This window comes from Hylobates moloch, unplaced genomic scaffold (assembly GCF_009828535.3).
Source record: "Hylobates moloch isolate HMO894 unplaced genomic scaffold, HMol_V3 SCAFFOLD_3, whole genome shotgun sequence".
NCBI classification, from domain to species: Eukaryota; Metazoa; Chordata; class Mammalia; order Primates; family Hylobatidae; genus Hylobates; species Hylobates moloch.
Window position 1 is genome coordinate 49,917,674 of NW_026652278.1, and position 26,879 is coordinate 49,944,552.

Sequence of the window (26,879 nt, forward strand, 5' to 3'; positions counted from 1 at the left end):
AAAAAAAAATCACTATATATATAGTATGTGTATACATATATATATAGTGTATATATATAATTTATATATATAGTGTATATATATAATTTATATATATAGTGCATATATATAATTTATATATATAGTGTATATATATAATTTATATATATAGTGTATATATAACTTATATATATATTTGTTCATAATCTTTAAATATAATCTTCCTTATAAAATAAATATGAAAGCAAAGCCTCGTAACATTTCAGTTCATTCATCAATTCAATTTGAAGGATTAATTTCTCTGCAGAAAATAGCAAATATGATTATCCTACAGTGAACATGACATTATCCCAGCAGGTAGAATGGAAGTATATGGATTTTATTCTCTGCAGGTCCCACTTGATACTTCAACAAACATTCTAAGGTGAGTTTTTAGTATCCAAGACATTATCTAATGAAAATAAATGTGAAGCTAGGTCAACTAAATTTCTGATGTCACAGAAAAGACGTGTATACTCAGAATCTGAAGATGGCACTTTGATTTTGGCGTGGAATACAATTTTACTTAAGTAAAAAACATTTATTGTACTGATAATTATAGACAATATATTATCCAGGAAAATCAATGATATGTCTTACAAACAGAAACTGAGCAAAAAGAGGAGTATAAGATCCCATTCATTAAATAATCAATAAAGTGATTTAAAACACTTCAAATGTAATATAATATATTGGCCACATACAGATCAGACCAGATTTATTTAGCACAACACAATCTTCAATGAAAAATATGTATATATAATACCACAAGTTGATGAATATTAAAAGACTTTAATAAAATCAAAATAAAAAAACAAAAGGTGACTTTGTTCTTATAAATAGCATTATTATCATTGCTATTAAACAATTATAGTTTTCCTCCAGAACAGTAACTACAAAGATTATTGATATGAAACAATGGAGGAAAAAGCTTTAAATCTAACAACTCTTGAGTTCAAGTTATGGTCCTACTACTTGTTTACTAGGGGAGTGGAAGTGGGAAAGGGGACTGCTTAGCCAAGTCAATTATCCTATTTCAGCCTCAGATTTCTGGTGTGCAAAACTAAATTATGCAAAAGTCACGATGCTATTGTTAATATTAGAAATTATATATATAAAGGAGCTAGCAAGGTATCTGGTCCTAGTGTATGCTCAATAAGTATTATCAATCATCTTTAATTCCTATTCAGAATAACCTAGCACAGATGAAGCTATTATTTAAAATGTACTCAAACCTTACTTGGCTCTTATTGTAGATTCTGTAACTACTCAATGTATAAAAGTATTCTATATATTTCTTCTAAGAAGGAACCCTTAGCTGTTTATCAGGTTCAGGCATACACAGTCCTCCCTCAGCATCCATGTGGGATTGGTTCCAGAGCCCATAAGAATACTAAAATCTGCAGATAATCAAGGCCCTGATAGAAAATGAGACAGTATTTGCATATAATCTATGCATATTCTCTCATACACTTTAAATCATCTCGAGATTACTTGTAATACATATAAAATGTTAATGCTAATAGTTGTTATACTGTATTGTTTAGAGAATAATGACAAAAAAAGTCTGCACATGTTCAGTACAGATGTAATGTTTTCCCCAAATATTTTCAATTGTTGCAGTTAGTTGAATCTACTGATGTGGAAGCTGTGGATATGGAAGGCCAAGTGCATATTTGCTTTTTGGATATATTAACTTTGGCCACATCCAACTAAATGTGTCCAAAATTAAATTGATGTCCTCACCCAAGCCATGTGCACCCCATTGACATCATCAACACGACATCACCTTACAATATTTAAAAACCTTAAAAATATTTCCAAAACCCTGGGAAATATTTTATCTTATTTTTGACAAATCTATCTCTCTATTCTTCCTAACATACTCAGTTCAAAACATCAGCAATATTTCCTGTAGACTCTTGTGCCTCTGCTCCCCTAAAATCTGCCTCCCACAGAGACAATCAGATGGATTTTACAAAAACATGAAGTTTTCTCACTTGACTTTCTAATTTAAAAGTCTTTCCAAGAATTCCTCCTATTAACTAGATAAGTCTAAGTTTCTTATAAAAGAAAATTAAATTTTCTATGGCATGGCCTTTTAATTTTCCATCCCCACCTTGAATCAGTTTATGCCCCAGTAACACTGACTAATAATTATCTATAAACAAGAAGCTATTTCAGACCTTTGAGGCTGTGCAAATAGGGTCACATACTTTTTTTCATTTGGTCAACCTCATCCTCTTATTCTGGGATGACTTCTCGGTACTCCTTCATTATCATAAGTCTCCCATCAATACCCCCAGAAAGCCTAGAATTTACTTTAATTTCAAAATTGCTATGCTAAACTAAATTTAATTTATATTCTTTATATACTTTACTGTGTTTTGGGGACTTTCAAATGATGGTACTGTAGTTATCTTTGTTTTCCAGAATGTAGTAAATGGTAATATGTAACAAATGGTTTGTTGGGCTGAAAGGAAATTTTCCTATCACAGACACCTGAAGGAAATGAGGCCACTGAGAAATCTGAGAAAAGAGCCATCCAGGCTGAGAGGAGATGAAAATCAAGTTCAAAAGCATATAGCTAGCTATGATCCTAAGAGATAGAGAGGAGACTGGTGCAACAACTGGAATGGACTAAGAAAAGCAGAGTTGAGTAGGAGATGAAATGTATAAACTGTTGACATGAGGGAGTGTCCTACTTGTAGTGACAGCTGACAAATTTCACTGGGCCCTTTTGAATTTATTTTAATGATTTGCCTTTTACTCACAGTGAAGTGTGAAAGCACTGGAGAGCTTGAGTAATGGATTGAGATGTTTTCCATGTTACCAGGATCACCCAGGCTATTGTGTTGAGAAGAGATTGAAGGGAACACAGGAAGACTTGTAATTGGAAGAAGTTTTCAACACTCTAGAGATTGCAGTGGCTTGGACTGGAATGCTAATAACCAAAGTGGCAGCAGTAGTTGCTTTCTGAATACATTTTTAGAGTAGAACACAGAGGAGTTGCTCCAGGTTATGTGTGGAGTCGGGGAGAAAGAGGGGCATTGAGGATGACTCTAAGGGTGTTTGGTCAGAGTGACTGCAAGACGGGAGATGCCTTAAACCTCTTATTGGATATAAAGTCACCAATAAGTTTGACAGGAGTACTGTTGAAGTGAATGTCAGGCAGGTAGGAAATAAACTCTTCCAAGTGTGACTTTCCAGTATGTAGATGACAATAGGATATGAGGTTAGAAAGAAGAAAATTTATTGGGAAGAGACCTATCATCTGTCAACGACAGCAAGGAGGGGTAATGGGCGTTATAATTATTTTTTGACATGAGATTCAAAGGAAAACAAACGATTAAAGAGGAGGAAATCTAGTTAAAAATGTAAATGAGTATCTAATACTCCACCAACCGTATCTCTGTGATTAATGATGATCACACACCCTGCAAAGTTTAGTTACAGTCCTTCTGTCAAGTTTCCTACACCTAGTGTAGTATTGAGTTATCTGACAAGTTTGATCTCTTAAGATTCTTGAGATTTCCTTTTTTTTTTTTGGAACTAATGTTAGTAAACTGTATCTTTTAGAAGTATCGTCCATTTCTGTTTTCAAATTTTGCATACATTTAAGCAAAGTTGTCTCTTACGAATCCTACTTTTTTTCCATTTATATGTAGTTTCCTCATTAGATTTTATTGTGTACAGTTTTACTTGTTCTTTTTTTCTTGATTAGGTTAGATAGTATTTTATCCAATTAATTATGTCTTTATTTTTGTTGTGTCTTTCCAGAGAACCAAAGTCAGACTCATTTATTTGTTTTATACACGTTTATAATACATTCATGTCTGATACTATACTTATTAATTATTTTGGGGGATTTCTTGTGTTTTTATTTGTTTCTTTTATGAAGTATTATGACAACTATACCTAATCTTGATAAGATTTCTCAAAAAGAAAAGTACAGACTAATTTTATTAAATAAAATAACAGCAAGCCTATAAAATCAGCTTATTTCAAGAGAAAGAACATTATGTCCTAATAGAATCTATACCATGGATGCAAAATAGATCCATCTAAACCATGGATGCAAAATAGGAGCTATAGTAAGATCAGTCATTATATCATCAACTCAAGAAGAAAAGTCATTATTGTCCTCACATATGGTAGCTATTTATTTGATCTGAGAAAAGCACCATTACTATTTTAAAAAGTCAATAAAATAGAAATAGATGAGTATTTTTTAACATATTATTAATAGTTTTTAAAACCATAGACCAATCTAATGGGGAAACATTGAGGCCGTCTCATTCAAGTCACAAACGAGACAAACATTTTATTGGAAGTATAATTGGAAATGAAAATAAAGGAAATGGAGGCCAGGCATCGTGGCTGATGCCAGTAATCCCAGCACTTTGGGAGGCTGAAGTGGGAGGATCAGTAGAGGCCAAGAGCTTGAGACGAGCCTGGGCAACATAGCAAAATTCTGATTCTACAAATTTGTTTTCAATTAGCTAGGACTGGTGGCCTGAACCTGTAGTTCCCACTACTAGGGAGGCTGAGGTGGGCAGATTGCATGAGTCCAGAGTTTGAAGCTTCAGTTAGCTGAGATTGTGCCACTATACTCTAGCCTGGGAGACAGAGTTAGACCTTGGCTAGGGGAAAAAAATGTAAAAGAAAAAAAGCCTATTTACAATGAAAACAAAAGATGTAGAAACAGATCAAGCAAGAAATGTACAGAACTTACATAAAAAGAAAAACAAAAAGCCTGTTTAAAAATACAAAAAAAATGCATGGACAAATGCAAATGCAAAATGTTCTTGGATAGAAAGATTCAACATCAAACATATATAATATATTCCTAAGTAATTAATATATGAATCCCTTGTGTTCCTAAAAAAAACACAGTTAACAGCAACAAAAACACTGAACTAGCTTATTTAAAGTCAAAGAGAAAACTTAACAGGAGAGGGAACATTTTGGAGGGAAAACAGCATTGAGGTAAGTTGGTAGCACCAGAGCACAGAGCATACTATGTAACCTTAATCATTAAAATTGCGTGGTAATAGCTTATAAAATATAAATAATAGAATTGAATAGAACATTTAGATCAAAATCAAAATACATAAGAAAATATATGATATAATAAATGCAACATCTCAAATTTGTTCATCATTGGATGAATATCACAATGTATTGCGTGGGGACCACAGAGTATTTGACTGGAAAAAACTATGGCTGCATTAATACCTCCTACTGTGTACTAAGATACATCTCAAATACAATAAAGATTTAAATATACAATATGAATCCACATAAACACTAGTAGAAAATGTAGAATAACTGTAATCTGGGCTTAACATACCAACATAAAAAACTGATATACTTGCACACATTCAAACTGATGCATGTTCAGTGTTAAATATTTCTCCATTGTCAATAAAAAAGGATAAATTGAAAAGTTTATCAATAATAGACTTCTTCTACAGTTTTATACTTATTAAGGAATATGTTTATCAATAGTAGACTTCTTCCACAGTTTTATACTTATTAAGGAATATTACATAACTGAAAAAAAATTTGAAGGATTTATCTAGTATTTACAATGAGAGGACTCCAGGATACATTCATTGTGAATGGAAAAAAGCCCGAGCAAAGTGAAGGAATACGTTAATATTTATTCATATTTTCTTGCAATGATACTGAAAATCTGGAAATAAACAATAAATTAACAAAAGGGATTTCTCAGGTGGGAGACTAGAAAGATGCAATTGTAATAGCAGGAAATCTTTTAGCTCGCTGTGTGTGTGTGTGTGTGTGTGTGTGTGTGTCTGTGTGCGAGTCTGTGTGTGTACATACATATTCAAATACATACATTATTCTACATAACTATTTTAATAATTACCCATACACTCAGAAGTGACTTTGAAACCCTGAGACATTACATGCCACTGACACATCTGTTAATTTCTTTGAAGAAAAGAGGCTTTCTCTCTCTGTCTGCAGCCTTACTTTTCCATAATAAATTTGAAATATGCCTCTGATATTGTCCTTTTCCCAAAATTTAACCAAATCAGAATATGCATGCAGTTCCTGAGAATCTGGTCTCTCTGATTTTCTGATCTAATTTAGATGTTTATAGGATAAAAGAATACTTGCCGCGCTTCTTAAATTTAATTACAGGGTTAAACGGGCCGGATGAAAAGACTGCATTGGTTGTAATATAAATTACCTTCGCTCTGCAGGAGGAGCATTATCCGCTGCTTGGACCGTGAGTGCATAAGTCCGCCCGACTATCATTTCCACCCCCGGAGCGATGGTGATAAGCCCTGTTGTTTTATTGATGATGAAGTCTCCCTGAGCCCCAACAAGGATTTCATATGTGATCTCCCCATTTGACCCTTCGTCTGCGTCGACTGCAGTGAGCTGGAATTGAAAATCACAACATAAATCCTCTTGGGACTCAACTTTTCACCACCATGTCATTTTTTCCCCCAACAAAAGAAGCTTGCTTTCAAAGAAAAAAACACAGGAAAGTTTCCTTGACATATATACTGTTATTTTTCTTTTTTTTTTTTAACTGAGGCTACTGTGTCCTGTTACAATACTAAAGCAATCACAAGAGTAAGAGTGATTTTGTTTTTTGTGAGAGTGATTAAGAAATAAACTTTGGATCTTGAAGGCTTATCTTTATTTTAATTTAATAAAGGGAAAAAGAGGAAAGCCCTAAGAGAAATTCTAATATCCCTATAGGAAATTTATTTTTTCTGTCTTACCTTGCATTCTTGACACATAAACTCATATTAAAACAGACTGAACCTGGAAAAAATGAAATAGGCATAGGCTGCCTTTGTTACTCCCAACCTTCCTTTTACTCTCATTTTTCCTTCCATAATGTTCTCCTCCCTGTCTCCCAGAGACTCTCATCTTTGTGTCCTTTTTGTTTACAATTGCTCTAGGAAAGGTTCTTAACTTGCACCCCCTGATTTATAAAGGACTGATAAGTCATAGAGTATTAATGTGTCAATCAAACAAATGCATCTCCCATTGTAGAATATCAAGGGTAACACAGCCCAAGAAATGTTTCTTTAGGGAAAGGAAATCTATTTGGAGCCCTTGAAATTAAGCACATAAACATCTGTACAGCCAATTTACATATATCTATAATCATTTTGAAGGAACTAGTATCTAAAAGACTTTATTTGGGATATTATATATGAAAAGATAACAATGATTAACTTCATCAAGCAACATTAAAGCAACAGTGATTTATTATATTAAAAGGGGCTCCTTGACTTGCTGATAAATATAAATTAAAGGGGAAAAAGGATATAAAGGGATTCTAGCAGAAATCTTATAGTAAGCATTTTACATACATTAACAGTATTTTCTGTATTCATCATAAGAAAAATGAAGAATGAAAGAAAGTGTTCTCAATTTACACATGAGGGAATATAATTAAAAGTTTTCTGTGCAATAAAGAGAACATACATAATTGTAGTAAATTAACCTACCTGTAGAAATGTTTTATTTACTTATATTTATATTTTCAATACATTACTTCTAAAAATAGTAGTTTTTATAGTTTGCAGACTCCTTTGAAAATATAGTGAATATGCTGGTATACCTTCCTTGATCAAATGTAAACATGCACATTTACCTTGAAACTTGAATTCAATTTCAGGAACACCATATTAACTAATTTCCCATTCAAAAGTTCATGTTTAATATCCTCAATAAATGTAAACAAAGTACTTTATACACTGCACTATGCTGAAGGGGTTATATTATGCATATTCTATTTTTTATTATATGTCACTCTTAGAGTGATAATATCCATAGAAATAGCAGCAAAAATAATTGAGAATGAAAAAGGAAATGACATTAATGCAACTAAGTCCTGAGACTGGGTATTTGGGGGTGGACAGATGTGGTTGCTGGAAGGAAAGGCATTTTATGACATGATTCTGGGACTTGTATAAACCTGACAGACACATTCCTAAAGGCAAAGGAGAAACATTTGCAGAAACAGTCAAAATGAATGGCATATATTTATAGAGAGTTATTCAAGCCAGACAAACTAATTCTGTTTTGTGTATGGATAAAATTAGAAAATTAGAGGATGGGGATAACAGAGGAGATATCAATTTTGATTATACTTAAATCACTTGAAATGTCTCAGGAAATCTTAATTAAAATTTAGCTCAAATTGGATTCAATATTAACATTCTTCCTGGGACTTAAATTGGCGAAAGGAATGTAATGATAAATGGCAATGCATCACATTAAGAAAAGGTGTTACGGAGTGTGCTTCAGGGATGTCAGCATTATAGCTGGTCTTATTTAACATTTTCATAAATGATGTTGGAAGGGAGGATAAGCTGGATGATAATTACATTGAGGAAGGTACCCACCTGGGAGATGCTAGAAATACCAAATAGTACTGCAAAACACAAGAGACAGAAACGCCCACTAAATTGCAGAGATAGTCAACCACAGTTGAGCTAAGGTATTCAGGGAACACAATTAGCTCTCCAGAAATTATTAGGAGGTAGAAAGTTTAACAAGTAGACAAAATAAGGATTCTATGTTTAAGTTACCTAGATAACACCATTTTTCAGTCTTTTACTACTAAATAATAAAATAATGGGTTATGAGTCAACATAATTTGTTTGCATGTATGCTAACAAAGATATTTTAAGGAAATTAATGGTACTCCACCAACAGAAAAATAAGCTGAGACACTGATTCTGAATACCCAAATCATAACAGTGTCTTCCATGTAAGATCCCGAAAACTCAAGACTTTTTTTTTTTTTAAACCTCAACATTAGCAGGAGAATTGCTTGAACCTGAGAGGCAGAGGTTGCAGTGACCTGAGATCGTGCCACTGCACTCCAGCCTGGTGACAGAGTGAGAATCCTAAAAAAAAAAAAAATCCAAAACCTCAACGATATTACACAGTAGATGTCCCCTTCTGAAGTCTATTAGATGATGTTGAATGGAGTTGTAGATGCTAATTTTGGAGCTAAGCTATGGCAAGAATTTAATTCAATTATAGTTCAATGACTCTGTGACCAGTAGATAGTGTCTATGAGATGGAAATATATGAAGCTCATTTCTAATTTAGCAGGGAAATCTGCTTCCTAAATGAAAAGGGCATTTATTTACACCGGGAAGCCAATGTTTTGCTTACAAGTTTCAGATGAAAGTAAAAACAATTCTATAACTTTAAAGTGTTTATTGAAACATTGTGATATCTAAAAGGTAAGAAATTGTGCACTATTTGTTTCTCTTTGTTTCTTTTTGATGATGTTTTATAGTTCTGTTTAGGAACTTTAGCCCTAACTTTTCATAATTCCTTCCTCTCAGTGTTTCAACATGTGCATATTCCAAATGTCCCGATCTGTGTTAGTCTGTTTTCATGCTGCTAATAAAGACATACCTGAGACTGGGCAATTTACAAAGGGAAGGTTTATTGGAATTCCACGTGGAATTCCACGTGGGTGGGGAAGCCTCACAATCATGGCAGAAGGTGAAAGGTGCATCTTATGTGGCGGCAGACAAGAGAAGAGAGCTTGTGCAGGGAAGCTCCCCTTTTTAAAACCATCAGATCTCATGAGACTTACTCACTATCACAAGAACTGCACAGGAAACACTTGCCCCAATGATTCAATTACCTCCCACTGGGTCCTCCCACAAAACGTGGGAATTCAAGATGAGATTTGAGTGGGAATACACCCAAACCATATCATTCCAACCCTGGTCCCTCCCAAATCTAATGTTCTCACATTTCAAAACCAATCATGCTTTCTCAACAGTCTTCCAAAGTCTTAACTCATTTCAGCAGTAACTCAAAAGTCCACAGTCAAAAGTCCCTTCCACCTATGAGCCTGTCAAATCAAAAGCAAGTTAGTTACTTCCTACATACAATGGGGATACAGGCATTGAGTAAATACAGCCTTTCCAAATGGGAGGAATTGGCCAAAACAAAGGGGCTACAGGCCCCAAGCAAGTCCGAAACCCAGTGGGGCAGTCAAATCTTAAAGCTCCAAAATGATCTCTTTTGACTTCATGTCTCACATCCAGGTCATGCTGATGTAAGAGGTGGGTTTCCATGCTCATGGGCAGCTCTGTCCCTTTGGCTTTGCAGGGGACAGCCTCCCCCCCAACTTTGTTTACGGGCTGGCATTGAGTGTCTGCAGTTTTTGCAGGTGCACAGTACAAGCTGTAGATGGATCTACCATTCTGGGCTCTGGAGGACAGTGGCACTCTTCTCACAGCTCCACTGGTCAGTGCCCCAGTAGGGACTCTGTGTAAGGGCTCTGACCCTGCATTTCCCTTCTGCACTGCCCTAGCAGAGGTTCTCCAGGAGGGCCCTGCCCCTCAGCAAATTTTGTCTGGGCAACCAGGTGTTTCCATACATCCTCTGAAATCTAGGCAGAGGTTCCCAAACCTCAATTCTTGACTTCTGTGCACCTGCAGGCTCAACACCATGTGGAAGCTGCTGAGGCTTGGAGCTTGCAACCTCTGAAGCCACAGCCTGAGCTCTATGTTGGACCCTTTCAGCCACAGCTGGAGTGGCTGGGACAGAGGGCACCAAGTCCCCAGGCTGCACACAGAACAGGGACCCTGGCCTGCCCATGAAACCATTTTTTCCTCATAGGCCTCTGGGCCTGTGATGAGAGAGGCTGCTGTGAAGACCTCTGACATGCCCTGGAGATACTTTCCCCATTGTCTTGGGGATTAACATTCAGCTTCTTGTTACTTATGCAAATTTTTGCAGGTGGCTTTAACTTCTCCTTAGAAAATGGGATTTTCTTTTATATTGTGTTGTCAGGCTGCAAATTTTCCAAACTTTTATGTTCTGTTTCCATTATAAAACTGAATGCACTTACCAGCACCCAAGACACCTCATGAATGTTTTGCTGCTAAGAAATTTATTCCGCCAGGTATCCCAAATCATCTCTCTCAAGTTCAAAGTTCCACAAATCTCTAGGGCAGGGGCAAAATGCCACCAGTGTCTTTGCTAAACCATAACAAGATTCACCTTTGCTCCAGTTCCCAAGAAGTTCCTCATCTCCCTCTGAGACCACCTCAGGCTGGACTTTATTGTCCATATCACTGTCAGCATTTTGGACAAAGCCATTTGACAAGTCTCTAGGAAGTTCCAAATTTTACCACATCTTCCTGTCTTTTTCTAACACTCCAGACTGTTCCAACCTCTGCCTGTCACCCAGTTCTAAATTTGCTTCCACATTTTCAGGTATGTTTTCAGCATCACCCCAGTCTACTGTTACCAATTTACTGTATTAGTTAATTTTCACGTTGCTGATATAGACATACCCGAGACTGGGCAATTTACAAAAGAAACAGGTATTGAAATTACAGTTCTATATGGCGGGGAGGTCTCAAAATCATGGCAGAAGGTGGTAGCAGATAAGAGAGGAGAGCTTGTGCAGGGAAACTTCCATTTTTAAAACTATCAGATTGTGGGAGACTTATTCACTATCATGAGGACAGCAAGGGAAAATCTTGCCCCCATGATTCAATTACCTCCCACCAGATCCCTCCCACAATACGTGGAAATTCAAAATGAGATTTGGGTGGGGACACAGCCAAACCATATCACCATCAATCACCCACGTGACCACAAAATAATCTAAGTTGCTCATAATGTTTCCTTTTAAATTTTGGCTGCAGCTTACTACTCTCTTTAATTGCTCTTTCCTGGTTCTGATAAAAAAAAAATACAGCTTGATATAAAAGGATAAATATAAAGTAGATTGAACTGTGCATAAGCTGAACAAAAACATTCAAATTGGCGTCTCAAAAATGACACACAGAATTAAAGCCACAGTTGATATAAACCATATACAAGAATATAAATTGTAATGCAATAGTGTAAACATGGTATTTTATATGAATAAATATATTTTTTATTAGAAGTGAATTATGGGCCAGAAGCTGTGGCTCACGCTTGTAATTCCAGCACTTTGGGAGGCCGAGGTGGGCGGATCACGAGGTCAGGAGTTTGAAATCATCCTTACTAACACAGTGAAACTCCATCTCTACTAAAAATACAAAAGAATTAGCCAGGCGTGGTGGCGGGCATATGTAGTCCCAGTTTTTTGGGAGGCTGAGGCAGGAGAATGGCGTGAACCCAGGATGTGGAGCTTGCAGTGAGCCAAGATTGTGCCACTGCACTCCAGCCTGGGTGACAGAGCAAGACTCTGTCTCAAAAAAAAAAAAAAAAAGTGAATTATGGCTTAACTGATAATGCATGAATGTGTTGATCATTTGATGTTTTTGCCTCTTGGGCATCCTTGGCTCTTGCTTCCAGTAAAAGTCCCTTATTTTCCTTTGGGGAGCAATTAATTATTTTCACCATCCATGTTTGGATGGAGCTGACACTTAGCTCCAGTGATAGGCATCTCATGTCTGGAAATTGTTTAGCAAAAATACATGTCAAGTTATTCAAGTTGGTACAGTCAAGGTGACTCCTAGAACTACTGGAAAAGATTGTTTTTTTCTTCCTCTAGGGCTAAAATGGTAAATTTATAGCTGGTGTTTCTGCTGGTTTTCTGGTCTTCATTGGATGTACCTAAGACTGAGACCCATACAGAAGAAGACATGTCAAGAAATAAGCAGAAAATATCGCTCATGACATGGTTTCTGGTTATGCCTGAAACCAAATTCACCACTTTCTGATATATTAAAAATTACATATCTTACATGTTAATTTAATTTGAAATTATGTCTTTCAACCATAAGAACCCTAAATATTATATAAAATAGTTTGATGGTTAACTACTCTTCTTGATTTGCTTTTTGATTATTTTTCTAGGATTATTGTGCTTTGAGATTTTGGTTTGAGATACCATGTAATCATTAATACAATAATGTAATATATAATTATTCATTACAATAGGCAAAGATATTGCTTGAAAATGGTAGAATTGTCCCTGTATTCTGTAGTGATGAATCACACTACAGAAAATGGCACACAATATAAAACTTTGGAATTGTTGATTTCTAGAATTTTCCATTTAATGTTCTCAGAGTATAGTTGACCAAAAGAAATAGAAACGATGGAAAGCAAAACTGAGGACAAGGGGAGAATACTGTAAAAATAAACATGAACTAAGATATTTACCTCACAGCATATGTAAAATTAACTCAAAATGCATCACAGACCTAAAGGTAAAAGCTACACTATGAATACTAGGAGAAGATAATATAGGAGAAAATCTTTGTGAATTTGGTTTGCAAATTTTCTTAAATATGACAGTATAAGTATGATAAAATAAAAAATAAACTCCTAAAAATTAAAAGCTTTTTCTCTACCAAAAACATAAGAACATGATACATAAAATACAGATTATTTGCAAAATATTTGCAGATCATATATCTGATAAAGGACTTGTATTTATGATTTATAGAGAATACTTACCAGTCAGTACTAAGAAAATAACACAAATTTTTTAAATGATTGAAATATTTGAATAGATATTTCACCAAAGAAGATCAATAAATGGCTAATAAGCACATGGAAGTATCTCAAATTAATTTGTCATTAAGGAAACAAAATCACAATGAGATACTAATAAGCATCTGTATAATGGCTTTAACAAATGAACTGACAATACTATCAGAAAGGATGTAGTGGGTGGTAAAATGGTACAAGCCGCTGTTATTAAAAAGCAGTTTGACAGTTTATTTAAAAAGTATATATTTACCATGTAATCTAGCACTTTTCGTACTAGGTATCTATATATAACAAACAGAAAAATAAACATATATGTGTATATATATATATGTGTGTATATATATATGTGTGTGTATATATATATATATATGTGTGTGTGTGTGTGTGTGTGTGTGTGTGTATATATATTTATATTTCCAAAAAGAGACTTGTATAGAATATTCACAGTCACACTAAACTGGAAACAATTGACATGCCCATCAACTGGTAAACAGATAAGCAGAATGTGTTTTCACATGATGGATTCTATTCAGTAACTCAAAGAAATAGATACATAGCACTGATTCATGCCACAGCATAGATGAGCTACATAAACATTATGCTATTTAAAAAGCCAGGTAAAATAAAAGTAAAAGATACATACTATGGGACTCCATATTTTTTAATTCCTAGACAAGGAAAACTTTTAGAGGCAGAAACCAAAACGATGGGTGTCTGCAGCTGAAAATGAAAGTGAGTATTGACTACAAGCGGTCATGAGTAAAGTTTTGGGGTGATGGAAATTTAGGGGGTGAAAGAAATGTATAGAACTAGATTGTGGTCATTGTTGCACAACTGTCTAAATTTACTAAAACCAGCCCAACTCTTTCATGGAACTGATGTTTACTGGTTTTTGGATAAACACAGAAATTGACCCCCACCCCCACCCCCACCATACCCTGTCTTGAAGCTTGACACTTACATTTGTCTCATGGGAGTTTCTTCCTCAGGAAACTAACCCTCAACCCTCCTAGAAATCAAGGAACTGAAACTCACCAGATAACTGTATCCTGAAAATGAGATGCCAGACCTCTCATCCATGGATCATAATTCCAGTTTACCAATTCCTCTTCCTTACCCTACCCTAATATTTTTTTTTTGCACAAGTATTTTTTCCCTGCTATATAAACCCCTAATTTTAATCATTTGGGGAGATGGATTTGAGACTTTATCTCCTGTTCTCCTCAGCTGCAGCACCTGATTAAAGTTTTCTTCTCTGGCAATATTTGTTGTCTCAGTGATTGGCATTTTGCGAAGCAAGCAGCAGGACCTAGATGAAACCCTTGATGTTTTGGTAATATACATATATGAGGACATGTAAATTATACCTTAATAAAGTTATCAAAAATAACAAAGAAAATTCCACCCACACATCTGATCTTTTTAATGATCTTTATCCATTTTTTTCTGCTACATTATAAAATGCCATTCAGGCTACTTGTTCATGTATTGTTTCATCATTTGACTAACTTTCTTCCTTCTTCCTGCCTTCATATGCACTTTACAAAGTTTAGGTCTTGATTATTTGTTTCTTTCTTTCTCTTTTAAACCATTGTATGTGCCTCTGCCTTCAGAGACTTTACTATCAACTCCAGGAACTCCATGCTACCTTTGTAAACCTACTTCTTCCTCCTATGAGTGGACAGGTATGAAAGCTCTGGCAAGCAAAGAAAAGCTAGACCCATGGAAGAAAAGCAGAATTTAATCAGCAAATCCAACTATGAAAGGTTGTCTGTGTTAAGAAAAGTAATAAGTAGGCTGGGCGCGGTGGCTCACGCCTGTAATCCCAGCAATTTGGGAGGCCGAGGCGGGCGGATCACGAGGTCAGGAGATCAAGACCATCCTGGCTAACACAGCGAAAACCCATCTCTACTAAAAATACAAAAAATTAGCCGGGCGAGGCGGCGGGCGCCTGTAGTCCCAGCTACTCGGGAGGCTGAGGCAGGAGAATGGCGTGAACCCCGGGGGGGCGGAACCTGAAGTGAGCCAAGATCGTGCCACTGCACTCCAGCCCGGTCGACAGCGAGACTCTGTCTCAAAAAAAAAAAAAAAAAAAGAAAAGAAAAGAAAAGTAATAAGTAGAAGAGAAGGTGAAATTGTGGAATATAGAATGGAGAGCACACAAACAAAGATTTCAAGATAAGATACCTTCATATTTTCCTCTGAGAGAACATTTTATAGCAAGAGTATAATCTTCTTAGCAGCTCCCTTCAGATGTGGTAATGATTACTGGCCAATGCTGGAGAATTGCACAGATTTGGCAGAAATCAAGGTACAAGATATACTTGAGAACTCCACTGGGATCATTTTGGGTTAATGTCTCCTTATGACATGCCAGAATATGAGATAGGATTGTATCACTTGGGCCTTTTTTGTTGGTTATATTTATCCTAATTTTACATTTGAAGCCTTGAGTTAAATTCTAACTTTGACCTTATCTGATACGCAGTGGCTGGCACCCATAGCTTATACATGTATAGATATGTATAAAAATGACATCACTTAAGGCATTCTTCGGTGGTTTCCTAGTATGACAGAGTCTATTTTTCTTTTTTGCCTCACCAGATGTGTTTAAGAGTGGGATGAAATATAAACAAATGTTTATGGAATCAGTATTGTAAACAAGAAGGTGAATAGTAAAGTTATATGGTGACCCCATATCACTGATGATTTGTTCCTAGAAATTCTCAAGGGCAATTATAAGGATCCTTTTGCACACTCAGGTTGAACTTCACCTAGAAGTAGAATATGCCTAATCTATAAGCTTCTGGAAGAAACAATACTTCTGTATGCACACAATATACTTGAATCGTATTCATATCATATATACTTAGAGGAAATGTATCAGTCTATTTTCACACTGCTATAAGGAACTACCTCAGACTGGGTAATTTATGAAGAAACAAGTTTTAACTGACTCACAGTTCCACAGGCTTAACAGGAAGCATGACTGGGAGGCCTCAGGAAACTTACAATCATTACAGAAGGCAAAGGAGAAGGAAGCACCTTGTTCACACGGCAGCAGGAGACAGAGAGAGCGAGAGAAGTGCCATACACTTTTAAACCATCAGCTCTCATGAGAAGTCACTCACTATCATGAGAATAGCATGGGAGAAATTTGCCTCCATGATCCAATTACCTCCCACTAGGCCCCTACTCCAATACTAAGGTTCATAACTCAAGGTGAGATTTGGGTGGGGACACAGAGCCAAACCAAACCCAGGAACAATCCTTGAGTCACCTTAATCAACACTGGACATAAAGTACTAAGAGGGATTTGAAGTTCAATAAATTAGTTAGTTTACTGAATCAAGTAGAGATGGCTTTTAGACAAACATATTAACCTAAATAAGCAAAGTAGGGAACATTCTTTTTCAATAACTGGGCATTACTTAGGAGTGATTACTGAGTAATCAATGATTACTGAAATAACAATTATAATAAATTCTGATGTATTTAAATGGTTCTAGTTGGCTATACTAGAAGATCAAGTCAGGAGGGACATATCTCTGGGAACTATGGACAATCTAAACTGTACCAAGATGTCATTTGTAAGTATGGGCATTACCAATCTTCTATCACAGTCATATTTCTATGAACTAGGAAACAAACTTATCTTCTTCATGGTACCTTTGGCGAAGTTTGGACAGACTAAGAATCAATGCACTGCTTTATTAAAGAAAAGTGACTGGTGTGCTGCATTCATATGCAGAAGCTTTTGCTAGTGAAAGTTTATTCCTAGGGGATGGTTTATGGTTATGCTATCAGACCAGATGCAGAATTGTCTGAGAAAGAGTATCTAATGACTACTCTGGTAATGTAAAATGCATGATATGTAGGAAAAGTCTATTTTTTGCTAGGAAAGTTGAGAAAATAATATGGAAATATTAAAGTGTGTTGCGTTAAATATGTCATCTCTCTGCCTCAGCTCTATCGTGTAATAAGGGATTTTTAAATTCATTTATGTAGCTAGATAAAAATGAAATTTGAGTGCATACTGATTTTTAGGACAGAAAGATTATTTGGACAGGCAACATAAAACTTACAAGCTAGGTAATCCTTATGTAGAAAGATTTGCCAGAGAAAGAATTGAATTTACATGTGTAAACTAATATACCCAGTTGAATGTCTCTATTAACACTTATAAAAAGGCAGAAGTAATATAGGATAAGTGGAAAAAAATTATCTTTCAAATGTTAAAGAAATATCACAACAGTTAAGTGAATCTATCTGTGGTAGTTAATTCGCTTTGTAGAGGGAATTCCAACTTCTTACGTATGAAATATGCTCTGGTGATAGCCAGTGTTTTAACGTCTATTTTTAATGCACTAGATATTATAGAAGTTAGTGTAACAAAAATTTTAAGAAGATTCCTCAGAAATGTGTAGCAAGTGGGTAACACATACTGAGTGCAGATGACATAGAAGACATAAGACATTGTATCTAAAGTTATAAGACTTCTACTATGCTATTGCCATAGAAGCTACATTGTTGCCTGCCTGGTATCCCTAATTAAAGCCAAATCAGCTTGGAGCTGTGTAAGGTCTACTGGGTCTCTCCAGATTGGCATTCATTCTGAACCTAAGGCTGCTGCTCATTAAACTATCATTGAAAATTCACTATTCAGTGTGATTTCTGATGGAAAAATGATATAATGGGTTTGCTTTTATGTTTGTTGATTTCTTCATGTGTCAGTAACATTCAGAAAGTTCTTCAATAACTCCTGCTGGCCAAGCAAATTGGGGATTGCAAATGTATTTATTTTCAGATTTATTCTCTGTGGCCTTAATGTGAACAAGTGATGCTTTAAAGCTAAAAAGCATAACAGGCTCCCAGTTTTCCCCTTTCTCTTAAGCATATCCTAGAATAATCCAAGATGATGGGCACCTCAGTAGGGTAGGTGGTTGGCAAATTTATCACTTTGGCTGTATAATTTGGAAAAAGATATTGATAACATTAATAATAACATGATCATTAAATATGTATATGAATGAATAATTGTCACTGAAGATGAATCTCCCATCTATGCATTTTTCTTCCCAAAAAAAGGCAAGAAATAAAACAACAAGAAGATGACTTTAAAGCATTTCTTTTCACTGCCTATTTAAAGGGCTTGTTTCTTTTCTGCAGCAACTTCATGATCTTTTTGTAAAGGTTCATTGGTTCTAATTACTCAAACTCTGAGACTGGAAACTGGAACCTTAAGTGCTGTAATGCTATCAAATTCTCTCATGCTCAACTTACACTCTCAAAAAAAGATTTCCTCAAAGTTGGTGTCCATTAATTTCTATCTCATTAGCTTTAACCCATCGATTTAAGGGCCCAGTCTTTCATACTTCTTCAAGAAATCTCATATCGTATACAATGCCAAATCTAAACTATTCTACATGCAATGTAGCCATCTTAAATTAATTTATAAATAATTGGATCCATTTATTCAGACCTTAATTTGTACCAAATGTCTGACTCTGAAAAATGAAGAGTGTAAAAGAAACAGAAACAATAACTTCTGTCAAACGCCAGGTGCTCTAGGAAAGGAGATAAGAGAGAAACCTATCTTTAATCGAAATGCTGTTATAGAAACATAAAAATACATTGCAAAAGTACAGAAAAGCCTGTCATGACAAAGGGGCTGGGAGAATAAACCAACACATATTTGACTTAGTAAAAGAAAAGCAGATCTTTCAGCATTCAGTTCCTCTTCTCTTCAATGCCAGTCAAATTTGTATCTTTAATGCCTCATGAAATTACCATGCCTTTGGCCGTATCATTTCATCTTCGACATCATATTATCTTCACCTGCCTATCTGAGTCCTAAACATCTTGATAGGTTCATGAAGCTCTAACAGATCATCATCCCTACACACTTTTGATGAATTCTCGTTAGTGCTCTTAGTCTTTCTCATCAAATTTAACAATTCAATAATTATGATGTTTTTTGATTATTTCACTGCGAAGAAGGATTATTTCTTGCAAAATATAGTCAACTCCTTGAGGATTAGGGCTGTGCCTTATTCATTCTATGTATTTTTCAGAGCACTTAGTTTAGTACGAATCACCTAAAAATCTGTGTAGATTAAATTATAATCTAGCCAAGAAAGTAATACAACATGTAACATACTTATATTAGGACTTGCACAATAGTGCTTTTGTTTGTTTGTTTGTTTCCTTTGCCAAACTGGATGAGCAACTTTACTAGGGTTTTAAGAAATCCTTCCTGGTCTATTTAAATGTTCGTTTTTTTCCCTTAAGATCTCCTGTATTTGAAATATCTCAATATCCAACTATTTTTATTTTACTCAGATGACTATGCTTGGACATTATAACAAAATTTACTACCACAGAAAGCTGAAAAGAAAATGAGCTCTTTTTTGGAAACAATAGGTGAATAAAAGCTAAAATTGATCAAAGAAATGTTTCATTTATTGGACATATACTAAAGAAAATAGTATAAAATATATTGTACATTTTGTTTCTTCTAGAGCAATATCAAATTTCAAGTCAAATATCTAGTAAACCAGCAATATATAGAACCATAAGTATGAGCATGAATATTGTCAAAATTAAAAATATGCAACTTACATGATTGTAAAAACAATCACATACAAATAAGCAAAAGCTTCATAAAAAATGCAAGCACCTAAGCATTAATTATTGAAATTGGACCATGAAATTGGACAACTTTCACTATGACAACCAAAAAACGTGATAGAGAAATATAGAAGTAAATAATTGTGTTTACAAATAAGTTTTCTTTAAAAAGCTACACTGTTAAGTATACCAAGGGGATAATGTCTGAAAAATAATATAAAATCTAAATATTATTTTTTCAGTTATACAAATTCAAAATGCAAGGAATTGTGATTACTATAATGCTAGCATTAATATTTCTTCAAATTTATCAAATGGGAAAGCTCAGCCTATTCTACACAACCCCTAAGGTTTTAAGAGATACTGAAATATGTGCCAAACACTTAATAATGTTTAATTTGATGATCTAAGTCATATTTGTCATGTATAACCAAAATATAATGTGCCTTTCTTCATTAGTAGTCTAGTAATTACTTAAGGTCATAAACTATATGTTGATAGTTTCTTTATTTCTTATGATTTGGCGTCGTGCACAAAACTTCAAATGCTCTACATGATAAATGATTTTTAAATAAATGTGTTAATTATTCGACTTTGCCTCTTTAATAGCATATATGATTGACTTATGTTTTCAGTCAGTTCAGCATCTCAAGAGTCTTTTTGAAGTGATTCTTCTGAATAATCAAGTTTGGTAGTACTATGTTATAGGGATACTAATATAACTGTAGTTTAAAATATTTCACTTTGTAAAAAATTTAAAAATGAATTAACCTGAAATATAAGTAATTTCCCATGACTCATAAATAAATTCCTAATACATATTTTACCTACATCTATTAGTTCTTTTTATCCATTTATTCATTTAACAAATATTTATTAAAGGTCAATGTGCTGGGACTGTGTAAGGTGTCAGGCATACAGTAGTGATGGAAAAAGAAGAAAAGTATGCAAAAAAATTGACAATAATTTTATTCCATTTGAGCCTATAATTAAGTGAGGGAAACAGATAGTTTAACAGTATAATTATAAATTCTTAAAAGTGGTGTGAAGGAGAAATCAGGATGCTCCAAGATAATAAAGGGGTAACATTGAGAAGAGGAAATCATGGAAGGCTTCTTTGAGGAAGTGGCACTTAAATTAAGACCTAAAAGATGGAAAGCATATGAATAAAAGTTATCTCATCACAGTGGGAGCATCATTAACAAATAAGAGAAAGATAAAATCCTAAGTGAGGAAATTGAACGCTAATCCAGTAATACAGGATACAGATTATGGGCTTCATTTTTACACCAGTAGAAAACCACTGAAGGGGTCAAGCATGCTAATTATTTGAGTGATTTCAAATGTAATATAGCCAACTGGCTAATGAATGAAGAAGAGGGAAAGAGGAGACATAAATAATACTCAAAGAAGAGCATTTCACAGGTTTAGGTGAAAGTTGATGGTGGCAGTGAAAGAAAAACTGGTAGATGTATTAAGCCAGGCGTGGTGGCTCACACCTGTAATCCCAGCACTTTGGGAGGCCGAGGCAGGCGGATCATGAGGTCAGGAGATCGAGATCATCCTGGCTAATACGGTGAAACCCCGTCTCTAATAAAAATACAAAAAAATTAGCCGGGGGTGGTGGTGGGCTCCTGTAGTCCCAGCTACTCGGGAGGCTGAGACAGGAGAACGGTGTGAACCCGGGAGGCGGAGCTTGCAGTGAGCCGAGATCACACCACTGCACTCCAGCCTGGGCGACAGAGCGAAAAACAAAACAAAACAAAACAAAAAAACAGGTAGAGGCATTAAATAAGTATATGAGAAAAAATTGATAGGATTTGGTAATAGATTGGAGATAGGAGTAAATGAGAATGTTTCAAGAGTAACTTTTTCCAATCAAATGGAAGGTGTTGCTATTTTCTTTTCCTTTTTTGAGACAGAGTCTCGTTCTGTCACCCAGCTGGGAGTGCAATGGCACGATCTTGGCTCACTGCAACCTCCAAGAGATTCTCCCACTTCAGCCTCCTGAGATGTTGCTAGTTTCTTAGATTGGGGAATATCATCCATTTGAAAAAATCCAGACAGTGTAATCAAACTTGGAATTCAATTAAAGTCCTCAGCGTGAGTGAATAACCTGTATAAGTTCAGAATTACATGTTGGTGTATATATTTCAATTCTAATACAAATAGGTTTAGCCAAGGAATGGAGTGGTCTTTAGAAAAAAATAAAATGCTTCAAATATCAAAAATAAATTAAAATTGTGTACTAATGTAAAAATAGGTCTACATTTTTGTAAGCTTTGCTCATCAAGACTTTATCTGGTATTTGCTGAAATACTGAACCCCACCAAGACCTTAAGTAAATATAACCCTCAAACTTTAATCATGACATTATACACAGAAACCAAAGAAAACAAAATCATTATTTGAAAGAAATTGTCGTCTATGGCCATACCACTCCGAACCCTCCCAATCTTGTGTGAAATAAATTGTCAAGAGACATTAAAATACTACATAGTTTTATCTTAAACTTGAATATTTGAAATCACAAAAACAGAATTTAATATGTAATTTTATATGTTATGTACATGTGTCCTCCACAGAGCACTAAATAACACAGGACACACAGAGGTATACACAGATAAGGTAACAACAAATATTAAAAATCATAAGTGTTTTACATAATTTATGAGAATGGTATAGTAATAATAGCAAGTTACCACATATGCAGCATTTGCTAAGCATACATGTGATAGTAGTTTATATAATTAGTTTAATAATCACAACACTCTTGTGAGGTTGGTACTATTATTATCACCATTTTAAAGATTGGAAAACTGAGGTACAGAAGGTTACGTCATGTAATGGTACAAAGTGGCAGAAAGAAATGCAACTAGCTAGCCTGCCTCCCAATTCTATTGTCTTTAAATTGGATTCTACTTCATCTCTGTCACTTAAAACCCTCGTTAATTTGGAACAATCATCTATCATTGTATTAACTCACATTTTCCTATAAAATTAAGCTATGAAAAATAATTATGTTCAAAGTTTTTTCCAGCTCTAATATTCAATTACCTATGATATAGAATAACCAAGAAATTAAAATATTTCCAATTTAAGAGCAGGAAGGGGTCACTTGGCTAAAGCTGTTAAGTTAGAGATCATCTCGGGAAAGGACTATGTGAAGTGATACTTAGTGTGTGATAGAATTCTTATGCCAAATAGAGCATATATCTAGAATTAGGTGTTTTCTAAACTGATTGAGGGTACATTAGTCGAGGGAATTAAATTCTATGGATAATAACTGAATCCCTACTGTGTGTAAGTCATTATACTGACCACTGGTGGCTAGATCATTAAAAGTTTTTGTCTTAAAGGAATTTACAGATCAGTAGGGGAGACAGACATGTAAAAGCTAGCCTTAATGCAAGCCACAATAAAACACGTGGGAGATATAGTTGGTAGATGGTATGTGGAAGCAATTAATTTTGACTTGCTAGGAAAATATAGCCTTTATTAGAGAGGTAACAACTGTACTGTGTGTTAAAGATTTTCTTTTTTAAAGATACAACTTGGATCAAACCTTCAACCTGAGAAAGCTCTCAATAGTTATAGAATAGGAAGAATATTCCATGCTAAAAACAAGTAAAACAAAACCCTATATATTCTCAGATTCATAACATGAAGGGGTGTAGCAGGAGATGAAACAAATATATTTAAGAGTATTACATAGATGTCCTTGACTGTATGTGTGGAACTTTCTTCCTTCCATTGGTAGGTTTTCCAGGAGGGTGAGGATATGTTCTGACTCAGTTTCAGAATAATCATCTGGAACAGTGTGGTAGGAAATCTGTAGAAATAGCCAGATTGCCCAACATAGTTTACTGTAGTAGCCTAAATCATGGCAGCACATAGGCATGGAAAAGGAATTGGTGGTAGAAATGGGAATGCAAATTGGTACAGTCACCTTAGAAGACAGCTTCTCAGTTTCTAACAAAGATATCCATATTCATTCTATATGATCCAGCAATCCCACTCCTTGGTATTTACCAAAGGGATTTGAAAATTTATGTCCATGTAAAAAAAACCTTAGCATGGATGATTATAGCAGCTTTATTAATAATGGCCAAAACTTGAAAGCAACCAAAATTTCATGGAAGAATGAATAAATAAACTGTGTTACATCTAGATAATGGAATATTATACATTAAATGCTCTACACTAAAAATATATGGGCTATTAAGTCATGAAAAGACATGAAGGAACTTTAAATACATATTACTAAGTGAAATAAGCCAGTCTGACAGGCTACATACTGTACGATTCTAAACACATGCTATTCTGGAAAAGGCAAAACCATGGAGACCGTAGAAAGATCAGTGATTGTCAGGGGAAGGAAGGAAGCAAGGGGGAGGGAAGCATAAGCAGAGCACAAGATTTTTAGAGCAGTGAAACTCTTCTGTGTGGTACTATAATGGTGGATATATGTCATTAGTACAAAACCATGAAATGAAGCAACGAGAGTGAATCCTAATGCAAACTACAGACTTTGGATGATAACAACGTGCGAATGTGCGTTCATTAATTGTGGCAGATGTATCACTTTGGTATGGGGTGTTAATATTGGGGCAGGGAAGCATCTGTGGGGACAGTGAGCATATGGGAAATCACTGTATCTTCCTCTCAATTTTGCTGCTTACCTAAAACTGCTCGAAAAACAAAATCTTTAACAAAAAAGATGAAATGATGATCTACAAATACATTTTAAAATAGAAATTGCCTAAACTGAACAATAATTTGGATGTATGCAGGTAAAGCAGAGGGAAAACAAACAAGACTCAAGGTGCCTACACTGCTGCCTGTGAAACCTAAAGATTAATGGTGTGCATCACGATATAGCTGCCTCCAACACGACTAGATGCATGTTTTTGAGTGTGTGTATTTGTTTATTAAAATAAAGATAATGGATTAGTTAATGTATTTTGGGATATGTCCAATTTGAAGTGCTTGTAAAAGATCCACTTTGTCATGTCCAGCTGATATCTGGAATGTCAGCTTGCTGCTTGGGAAAGAGGTTATCACAGAGCATTTAGCTTTGGGAGACAATTATATATAGAGGTGATGATCGAAAACTTGAGAATAGATGAAAAAGAAAAGAAGTATATATACGTATTTGAAGAATGTTAATTTTTAAAGGGTGATAATTGAACAAGGGGCCAGTAACATCTCTCAGCCAACAGAGAAGTAGGATGGGAACCAGGGAAGTTTTTCATAAAAGGGTATAGTTGAGAGTTTCACAAAGATTAAGGACTTTTGAGTTTGACATGTAGAAATAGACTGATGGGATATCTAATTTTATATGATTTTAGTGGTGTGATGTGAGTGAAACCCAGATTATATTCTACACAAGATAGATAAATACAGATATAAATATAGAGATATATATAGATCAATATATGTATGCAGGCACTTAGATTGATACATTTTTGTCAATAAGGAAAATAATCAGAGTGGGATAGAAGCATGAAGAATTATATCTGGGAGTAGGGATTAGACCAGAACCTGGGGATGTTAAGAATGTTAATTGGGCAAAGGGAAGGAATTAGTCAGTGGAGAGAGATTATTGCATCAAAAAAATGGAATAATTGGTGGAGCACAGAAATTGGAAGGAGTGCAGTCTAAGACAGGAAAGAAGAGTAAGAAGCATCACAGAAGAAGGGAAGGAGAACTAAAAAACAAAAGAACAATGAAAAGAAGTGGGGTGAGGATCAGAGGACTCAACTCTATGTGGGATTCCATCTTAATGACTTAAGAAGTACAATTATTCAGTGGTACTTTTAAAATATTGTTGTTTAAAACTGTAATTCTCAAAATTGGCTGCATATTAGAACTGTTTCAATTTCTTAAAATCTGTCTAAGTGAGCCTGTTATGGGTGGCCAGATTATTTAAATACAAACATCTTAGAATGAAGTGCTGGCATCAATACTTTAAAAGTTCCTCAGGCAGAATGCTAATATTCAATTATCATTCAGAATCACAGTTTAAGAGAATTGCAGATGTTTGCAAATAGTGTTTAAGGAGCATTAATTGGATAGCTAGCTACCAGTATTTAAATCGACATCTTCAAAATATTAAAATCTGTATCCTGTATAGGGAGTAATTGTCTTTTCAAGAAAACTAGCAATGTGTAGATTGGTATTTGTGGAGCACGGTATTTATTAGTGTCAACCTACACGATTGCATTGACATCTCATAAAATGGTCTACACGGATTGAAAAATGAAATTATCTTATGCAGTAGTTTTCCCTTAAACAAAATATGTGTTAATAATGTGATTATACTTCAGCTCCAGTTATGGAAGATGATGTTGGTGCTTTAAGGCATCACTCCTCTAAGTGTTGTTCATGACCCGTGTGTGTGAGAATCACTCCAGTCCTTTTTGCAAAAATCAAGTGTAAGAGACATATATAAAGTCAGAAGCTCAATTTATAACTGAGAACTTATAACAAGGATCTGGTTAAAACTTTATAACCAACTCATTTGCTCCTTGCAGACAGGGTAGATACTTAATAAGAAAAACATACTGTACTTAAAAAATTGAGTATGCGCTCACATCAGGCTAAAAGAGTCTCATGGCTACATTGAAAATGACAATAATTAAAACCTGTTGCCCAAGTGTCTCTTTTCTTGAAAGTGCTCATTGTCACTTTTGTTTCTGATACTTTCAGTCTTTGACATCAGTTTACTAACCATCAAGTAAACTGATGTATCC

At 35.0% G+C, this 26,879-nt stretch overlaps 1 protein-coding gene across 2 annotated transcripts in view; it reads right to left on the reverse strand.

The window, feature by feature from the left end:
* PCDH15 (protocadherin related 15) overlaps positions 1 to 26,879 on the reverse strand; it is a 1,777,335-nt gene that overhangs the window by 350,062 nt on the left and 1,400,394 nt on the right. For both annotated transcript variants that reach the window (XM_058436255.1, XM_058436254.1), the window contains one exon: positions 6,239 to 6,432. In XM_058436255.1, the coding sequence (XP_058292238.1) occupies positions 6,239 to 6,432 (194 nt within the window). The remainder of the gene's footprint in view (positions 1 to 6,238; positions 6,433 to 26,879) is intronic.